We start from the raw sequence: 9,756 nt of genomic DNA, 5'->3' as shown, positions 1-9,756 counted from the left end.
GTTTGGCGCTAGAAGGAGGGGGATCGGATTCTCTTACTCAAAAACCTACGATTGATAACAACAGCATGGCCACATCACCTGTCCGCAACATCGTGTCGTTCGGGATAGAGCAACGGCTGGTCAAGCCAAACCTCACGACGAACTCCTCGTTATCGTTTCAGACTAACGATCCAGGACATTGACGTAGCGAGAATATTGGTCGACACCGGATGCTCGACAAATATTATATATAAAAACACCCTCGAGAGGATGGAAATCGACCTAAACGCTATCACGGACGATCCCAATCCGATAATCGGACTCTCAGGAAACATCACTATGACCCTCGGCTCGGTCGATCTTTCGGTCAGAGCCGGGAGCGTCACAAAGACGGCAGAATTTTTGGTAGTCGACGGTCCAGCAGCATATAACGCGATCGTCGGGACTCCGTGGTTAAATTCCATGCGAGCAATCCCCTCGACTTTCCATCTGTGCCTCAAATTTTCCGACCCTCTCCGGGAGTGGAAACGATACAAGGAGATCGTAAAGCGCCGCAAGTCTGCTTGGCCGCTGGGTTAAAACGGAAAAACTCTGAGCCCGAAACTAAACCAAAAAAGCAAGCAACCCACGAACCAGCATCGCAGGACTCCAGAGAAATGTTCTGGCAATCGCAAAGAGCTGAGGTCCTGGAGGGGAAACGTGAGCCCACTTGCGAACCTGTAATTTCGGTCTGCCTCGACGAGACTAACCCAGAGCGGTGCGTAGAGATTGGAGCCAATCTTCGCGATCCGTTGAAAGCAGAACTCATCGCATGTCTCAAGAAGAACCTTAACACGTTCGCTTGGGCTGCGGAAGATATGCCGGGAATCGACATTAACATAACGTGTCACGAACTCAACATTGATCCAACTCACAAACCCGTAAAACAAAAGAGGCGAAAGCTAGGCCCCGAACGGGCGACTGCGGTTAATGAGGAAGTCGAAAGACTCCTCAAAGTTGGATCAATAACAGAAGTAAGATATCCCGACTGGCTCGCCAATCCCGTCGTCGTCAAGAAAAAGAACGGGAAATGGCGAGTGTGCGTCGACTTTACCGATCTCAACAAAGCGTGCCCGAAGGATTGTTTTCCGCTTCCGCACATCGACCGTCTGGTCGAGGCAACGCAGGAAACAAACTCCTATCGTTCATGGACGCGTTCTCCGGTTACAATCAAATCATGATGAATCCCGAAGACCGCGAGAGAAGACATCATTCATTACCGACCGAGGAACCTATTGCTACAAAGTAATGCCTTTCGGTCTTAAGAACGCCGGTGCCACGTATCAGCGACTCGTCAATCGGATGTTTGCCGAGCAACTCGGAAAAACCATGGAGGTGTATATATCGACGATATGTTGGTAAAATCTCTTGACGAACGCGATCACGTAGTTCACCTAGAGGAATGCTTTGAGAGATTGAACCAGCACAACATGAAACTCAATCCAGCAAAATGCAGATTCGCCGTAGCGTCGGGAGAATTTCTCGGTTACCTCGTAACATTCCGCGGAATAGAGGCCAATCCGAAACAAATCAACGCACTGATAGAAATGGCCTCCCCGAGAACCAAGCGGGAAGTCCAGAGGCTGACCGGACGAGTCGCGGCCTTAAACCGATTCATCTCGCTCCACGGATAAGTGTCTCCCTTTCTACGAAACCTTAAAGGGGAACAAAAAGTTCGAGTGGTCAGAGGATTGCGAGAAAGCTTTCCAACAGCTGAAGCAGTATCTGGCCACCCCTCCTATCCTCGCAAAACCGTAGTCGGAGAGCCCTTGTTCCTCTACATCGCAGTATCCGCATCAGCAGTCAGTGGCGTCCTGATTCAAGAAGAATTCGGAGAACAGAAACCAGTCTTCTACATTAGTAAAACGTTACTAGATGCCGAGACTCGGTATCCGCTGATGGAAAAATTGGCACTCGCTGTCATAACTTCGGCAAGAAAACTTAGACCGTATTTTCAATCTCATACCATCGTGGTGCTTACCACTTTCCGTTACGGACGATTCTACACAGTCCAAGCCAGTCTGGTAGACTCGCGAAGTGGGCAATTGAACTAAGCGAGTACGATATCGAATATCGTCCAAAGACCTGCACGAAATCGCAGGTACTCGCGGACTTCTTGGTAGAATTACCCACGACGGATTTAACTAACGAGGATCCTGGGTCAACGTGGGATCTCCATGTCGATGGATCTTCGACCAAGCAAGGATCTGGAATCGGGATCCGGCTCACTTCGCCGACAGGAGAAATCCTCGAGCAATCATTCCGCTTGGATTTTCGTGCATCGAACAACGAAGCGGAATATGAGGCGCTAATTGCGGGCCTACGATTGGCCCAGGGGCTGAAGATTCGAAACATTCACGCTTACTGCGACTCTCAGTTAGTCGCAAACCAGTTCAGCGGAGAATACGAAGCAAGGGATGAAAGGATGAACGCATATCTGAAGGTCGTCCAAGATTTGGCCCACGATTTTCAGCAATTTGCGCTAACCAGGATTCCCCGCTCGGAAAACGTCCAAGCTGACGCTTTAGCCGCTCTCGCCTCAAGCTCGGATCCAGGGCTTAAGAGAATAATTCCCGTTGAATTCATAGAGCATCCAAGCATCGGCCGCCGGTAATCGCCACCTGATCAGAACGCAGATCGAAGGCGCGGAAGAAAACGAAGATCAACCGGAAGACGACGCAGACCAAACAGACTATGGCTGCGACACTCCCTGGTTAGAACCTATCAAAGCCTACATCGTAGATGGTACCCTACCCACGGAGAAATGGGCAGCCCGGAAAATAAAAATCCAGGCAGCACGATATGTAACCGTGGAAGGCGAAATCTACAAATGGCGATTCTCCGGACCTCTCATGACTTGCGCAGAAGGAGAAAAGGCGAGAAAAATCATGGAAGAGGTTCATTCCGGATCGTGCGGGAACCCACTCCGGCGGAAGGTCTCTCACAACAAAAATAAAACGCCACGGATTCTACTGGCCAACTATGGTAAAGGATTGCGAGAAGTTCGCTCGGAAATGCGAGAAGTGTCAGCGGCACGCCCCGACAATTCATCAGCCCGCCGAAATCCTCTCTTCTATCTCGTCCCCGTACCCTTTCATGCGATGGTCGATGGACATCGTCGGACCAATGCACAAATCAAAACAAAAACGTTTCCTGCTGGTCCTCACAGATTTCTTTTCAAAATGGGTGGAAGCAGAATCCTATGCAAGTATCAAAGACGTATAAGTCGAGAACTTCGTTTGGAAAAACATCATAACCAGACACGGTGTCCCATACGAAATCGTAACGGACAACGGGTCCCAGTTTATTTCCACTCGATTCGAGGCATTCTGCGAAAATGGAAATACGACTTAACAAGTCTACTCCCAGATACCCACAGTGCAACGGACAGGCTGAAACCATAAACAAAACCGTCCTAGACGGATTGAAAAAACGTTTGGAAGCCAAAAAGGGACGATGGGCAGAAGAACTCGAAGGGGTCCTTTGGTCTCATCGAACCACTCCAAGACGAGCAACGGGGGAAACTCCATTCGCTCTCGTTTACGGAGCAGAATGCATGATTCCAGCGGAAGTAGAATTCCCCGGCGTACGGGGAGGTTTCTTCCCGAACGGGAAGATCTAAATAATGCCATGCTGCTGGATAATCTTGACCTCGTCAATGAACGTCGCGACCAAGCCCTCATTCGAATTCAAAATTACCAGCAGGCCGCCGCAAAATACTACAACGCGAACGTGCGTCCTCGAAGATTCAAAGAGGGTGATCTGGTCTTGCGAAAAGTCTTCCAAAACACTGCGAACGAAACGCGGGAAAACTGGGAGCAAACTGGGAAGGACCATACAAAAATCATAAAAGTCGTCCGACCAGGTTCTTATCAAATCGCGAACATGCAAGACGTAAAAATCCCGAGAACTTGGAATGCGATGCATCTCAAGAAATACTACCACTAGATCGTAAACGTGGACAACAGAACTACGAGATGGCTTGATCCTCGAAAGAGGAACGTAGGCAACTCGCCAAAACCGGTGGGTTCAGCCATCCCCCCGATTTAAAAGGGGGAGTGGGCACGATTTTCGAAAAAAACTGAACTTCGAAATCTTTCCGCAAATCAATTCGCCTGACGGCATCAACAATGGATCCAGTATCCACCAAATAAATCATAAACTATCGCCCGGCAACATTCCGCGATTTCTAAAAGCCCCTAGACCTTTATGGCATAAGAAAAACAAACTTCAAAGCACTGCGAGACGTCGCTTAGTGCCTGAACATTCGTTTTTCGATTAAAACCTTCATACGCCTTCTAAACGGCATCATATCGTTGTTGCTGATCACAACAAACGAACTCTAACGTCCTAAACAGACAAGCCACCTAAGGGTAGGCTCTTTTACATCCAACAAGGATCCCATAGCGCGCTATACAAAAAATCCAAATTTGGTTCAGCACTTCGTAAAGGAAGTAGCTCGATTCGTGCCCATACAAATCATATAAGCCGATACCACTTCGCGGATTTTAAAACGGTACGAATCAGGTTAAAATCACGAACAGGCAAAACGAAAGCCGATTTGTCATCGCACAGCCTCAGTCTGAGAGTAAACCTAGGTCGTGCCCTAAACCCAGCCTTGCTGGTATCTTAAACATCTCATAGGCAAAGCGTCAACGACGCGAGATCCCAAAACTTGTCTCTTCACTCAAGTCTGTACGTTTCCACGAATTTTCACGTAAATCGTAAACCGCAGGAAAATCTCGCTTTGTACAAACTACGGATACGGTGATCGTCAGGGAGGCAGGAATGAGACGACAACTCACACCCTGCCCCTCTAACTTCGACAAACAGAAGTTCTAAACGCAAAATATTTTATAAACGCGCACCGCGAATTCAATACAACCCCCTAAAAAGGGCAGGGATTCAAAGCCACCAACGGCCAGTCCCGAAATCATACATGATGGCCAACCAACGGCCGAAATACAACCAAAATAAAAATCCCCTCAGGGATTGATCAACCTAGGCGTCCTCCGGGACACCGCCTTCATCTTCTGACTCACCCAAAGCAGGAACAGCCTCGCCATCGCCCTCGCCGACTTCCTCACCACCCTTGTCCGCAACAATTCCAGCATCCTGGACCTCAGGAATTTCCGAGCTCGGGACCAGGGTACCCGAGGATGACGGGCCGGCAAGCTCCGCCGCAGTGCAAGTTCCCATCTCCTCAAAACGCTGAATCCGCCTCTTAAGACGTCGAACTTCCGAGGACTTGCTCTTCTTCTCCTCCTTCGCCTTGAGCAGCGAGCTCACAGTCTTTCCCAGATCACGCTCGAGATCGCTGATCCTAGCTTCGAGCGTCGACATCTGGGCATCATGAGTGCTCTCAATCGATTGAAGCACGGCCTCGGTACGCTTCAGAGTTTCCCGCGACGAATCCAGCTCCTTGGACAAACGTGTAACCTCCAGTCCGCAATCGCCAAGCATCCCGTCGATCAACAACACAAACTGATCACACGAGAGAATGTGAGAATCAAGGGAATAGCAAAGGGTAGAAGGTTTTCACAAAATACCTTGGAGCGATGCTGCGATAGTCTCGCCGAAACTTCGCCTTCCTCACTCCTAGTACACCTTTTCCTCTTCGCTGATCCGGCAGCCCCAGCTCTTGAACGACCCCTCGATGGTGGAACAGCGTTGGACGCGGGAAGTCCCAAGACGATCTCCCTCTTCTTTTCTGGAGGAGGAGGCATGACTTCTACCGCATCCTCCGAAACCACTATCGGCGCGAAAGGGGAACCCTCCGGACGAGCCTGGACATCGGATGCTTGCTCCGGAACGACAATTTCTCCAGCAGGCAAAGAGACATCGGGTCCAGAGGCTGGAAGTGTGGAGATCGGGACAGGAGTAACGTCGGGTCCAAGAACCAAGGCCGCGGGATCCGGAGTTAAAGTGACATCGGATCCGAGAGTCGGAACCACGGAAGTAGCACTAGGACCTGCCACGCTAGACTCCATCTCAGCACGGCGTCGCTCCATCTTGTCCTGAAAAGAACTAAACCCCTCGACGAATGTCTGCGTAAGAGCAGGAGCATCCTGCGCCGGCGAGGCTTGGTTAGCTTCACTCATTTCGACATCGGAATCCTTCTTTTCATCTGGAGAGAAAGCCATGTTTTCTGAAATTCGAGAAAAAGAGAGTGAGTGAAAAATGAGAGGGAGATGGGGTGCTACTTATAAGAAATCAAAGGTGGTAGAGTTTTTCGGAATAAAATATTCTTAGCCTAAAATTTCGATTTTCAAATCTTTCGCACACAAAATCGCTCCCGCATCTTGCATGCTGGGGGGCTAACTGTTGGGGTCAAAAACGGTTACCTCGAAATCAACGGCTAAGTCTATTTGTCATACGAAAAACCTTCTGAAAAACGAACACGAACACCCGTAAACCGAAGGAACCGAGCAGCCGACCCCGGCCTTGGCCGTAGCCGCCGGGCGGCTAGCCCCGTGCTGGCCGTGGCTGCCGGCGGCTAGCGCCCGTGCTGGCCGTGGCCGCCGGGCGGCTAGCCCCGTGCTGGCCGTGGCCGCCGGCGGCTAGCACCCGTGCTGGCCGTGGCCGCCGGGCGGCTAGCCCCGTGTTGGCCGTGGCCGCCGGCGACTAGCGCCCGTGCTGACCGTGGCCGCCGGGCGGCTAGCCCCGTGCTGGCCGTGGCCGCCGGCGGCTAGCGCCCGTGCTGGCCGTGGCCGCCGGGCGGCTAGCCCCGTGCTGGCCGTGGCCGCCGACGGCTAGCGCCCGTGCTGGCCGTGGCCGCCGGGCGGCTAGCCCCGTGCTGGCCGTGGCCGCCGGGCGGCTAGCGCCCGTGCTGGCCGTGGCCGCCGGGCGGCTAGCCCCGTGCTGGCCGTGGCCGCCGGCGGCTAGCGCCTGTGCTGGCCGTGGCCGCCGGGCGGCTAGCCCCGTGCTGGCTCGGGTCTTCGGATAACGATCTTCGGTACACGAATCCCAGTCCCCGGCAATCTGAAGTCTGTACTTCGATTCTTTCCCGAGTCCTCGCAAGACGAATCATCGAGATTCCGTGTACGAAACTCCGGTTCTTACTCCAATCTAAGATTGTCGGAAACATTTCGGAAACCCGTAAGATATCGACGGGAAGGAGGATCTGAAATTCTTCGTACGAAACAACGATGGTTATCTTAAGACACCACTCGTCTCAACTCTACGAACGAATGAAGAACTTCCAAAGAAATCGTAGAAAACGACGGAAGTCCTGGAAACGGCCCGAAAGGGACCAAACACGATCGGACAGTCCGTTTACGATTATCTGAGGTAGATACGACGATTTACATTTATCTTTGCATAGCAAGATAAATGTTAATCTTCCGGAAAGATAAATGTAAAGTTTCCCGATAGAAGCCGACGAAAATGGAAAGAAGCCCGTCTTGCGGCCCAGAAGGAGAATAAACCGTCATAAGAAGGAGTATATAAAGGAGCTTTGGGAGAGGAAGAAAGGCAGAGAAAAAAAAAGGATCTCAAAGAGAGAGCAAATCCGAAACTTAGGGACTTAGAGAATTCCTGCTAGCTTAGGACTTAGGAGTTTAGACTAGCGGAGGAAAGCTTAGAACATTTTGTCTCTTTATTTCTGTCGTTTTTCGCTTCAGCGTTTCTCTACTTCCCTTTTTCGGAAGAATATTGTACCATCTATTCAATAAAACGCCTTAGTGCAATTTTTCCGCTACGTTGCTTTATTCTATCAATTTCGTTTGGTTATCGCAGAGAATCCGAGCCTTCAGGGAAAACTAGGTTTACTTAGTTTTCCTTCGATTTACTTAACTAAAATCGACAGTGCGAATTTCGGTTCCCACAAAACTCATGAGCTAATGTTTTAGGGGGAGGTTGGTGATCTCTGTTTATGATTATATTTGGAACTTTGTTTTAAGAGTAAACACCAGAGATTTATTTGTAAAAAGCGGTTGTCATGATCAGTCGTCAAGTAAACTGTGGATGTGGACGTGGATAGATTTTTTTCAATGTTTTGGGTAACATGGATACCTTGTAGTTGGGACCACGTCTCCACTGAATTTTGTTTTGAAAAAAGATTAAGATTAAAGGGACTGCCTGCTAATAATACTTTAGTGTCATTAAGTTTTAGAAATCGAAACAAGTTTGGTAAGAAGCCGACATATTACATAAGAAAATAATAAGAGTCATCTAGTTACACATTTTGGCATAAAGCCATGCCATTGTGCCAATAGCAATGGCTGCAACAGCCATGTTCATCAGTGGAGACTGTGCCGTGTTCGATGTAGAGGCCTCCGTGAGGCTAAAGGATATGAAGGAGTGTTTATGTTGCCGTCGGAGCCATTTGTATTTGACTTTGCCTCCATTAACCTTTTCATCTGAAGTAGTGTTTGGTCAATTTTTTTGGCCTGGTCTTCCAGGCGTTGTGTTGTGTACATCTTGAATGAGTCAAGATCTTCCTTTAGGTGGCAATGTTTGGCATCGAACATGTTGATTTCGTCAACAATTGCCTCGTCCACCCATTTGAACAAGTGGTGTTCATTTTTTCTCTGTAAATGATAACAAAAAAAAAAACAGATCCGCTTAAAAAAGGTCTACAAGAGCTCTGAAATTGTAGGAGTCCACTACATATAGCTTATTGTTGATTTGAGCTAACCTTGACGCCAATTTCGCAACGATAGAACCTCCTAAACAGATTTTCCTTTGTCTGAGCGCCGAATGTTGTCAATTTTGCTCCACACCAACATCGAGTGGGGATGCCAGTTGTTTGTCTCACTGGGTGGGACAGAGAGGAAGAAGCTGAGGAACTCATGTCTGATGTATTACGTTTGACAAAGAGGCAGAGGTGATTTGAGAAGTAAAGGCTTTAGTTAGGTATTTAGATGGAAATATACTAAATGGAAATGAACTTTCCTTTGAGTTCCGAATATTATAATATTTAACCAGCATATACGTTTTACATGTTAACTATTTGTGGATGTGGATAAATAACATTATCCGTGGTTGTCTAGTAGCATATTCATCCACAAAAAATAAGAGCAATCAAACTTAGTGGTAATAGTTGACGTAGTAGAGATCAAATGGCAAACTAGATTTGGAAATAGTCTTAAAACATTTTTTTAATAGTTCAAAGCATTAGATAGAGGTTTCTAAAAGATAGAGTTGTGGCCATGTTTTTGCCAAAAAGGCAACAAAAGAAGAGTACTAAAGAAAAGTTGGAGCCGGAGGAAAATATTACACATAAAAGGGAGGGGAGAAACTGCAAGCGTCTTAGACAGCATCCTCATGTCCAGCATAATAAACAGGGAGGACCATCGTCTTGTAGATATCCATTGCATAGTGCTTCCTTATGTCATCCACAATTTTGTCTGTGATACTGATCATGTTTGGAGGTGGGTCACCATGGGCGTGCATCTCTAGAAACTTCATGCTGACATGTCCGCAGTCACCGGAGCGGTTGTTGGTGTAAAGATCCGGGATGCGTTTCCAAATAAATGGCTTAAATCCAGACTCTACACTGTGGTGATCTGTGTCTGGCACATACTACATTGCAAACAAAGGAAATGCGTAAATGGACAATTTGCTTTATTACAAGCATGTTGAGGGATTCTGATGTACTCAACCAGATAAGAAAAACGAACCTGCTCGTTTGGGACTGTGTTTGTGGAAGCTCATCTGTCTCCATTGCAGCATCATCTACACCGGCACTCTTCTCCACATCGACGTCCACATTTCCCTTTTCCTCCAAATCAACAT

The 9,756-nt window shown here is 48.6% G+C and overlaps 1 protein-coding gene across 1 annotated transcript; it reads right to left on the bottom strand.

Annotated features, from left to right (window-relative positions):
* Positions 1-8,190: 8,190 nt before the first annotated feature.
* Positions 8,191-8,812, bottom strand: LOC130508565 (uncharacterized protein At4g04775-like). Its single transcript, XM_057004139.1, has 3 exons — positions 8,657-8,812; positions 8,371-8,549; positions 8,191-8,302 (listed from the first exon to the last, which is right to left on the bottom strand). The coding sequence occupies exons 1-3, from the start codon at positions 8,810-8,812 to the stop codon at positions 8,191-8,193; spliced, it is 447 nt and encodes a 148-aa protein (XP_056860119.1).
* Positions 8,813-9,756: the final 944 nt, after the last annotated feature.

This window comes from Raphanus sativus, chromosome 2 (genome assembly GCF_000801105.2).
Source record: "Raphanus sativus cultivar WK10039 chromosome 2, ASM80110v3, whole genome shotgun sequence".
NCBI lineage: Eukaryota > Viridiplantae > Streptophyta > Magnoliopsida > Brassicales > Brassicaceae > Raphanus > Raphanus sativus.
The sequence above is the reverse complement of the archived record's forward strand: the minus strand, read 5'-3'. Positions and strand labels throughout refer to the sequence as shown.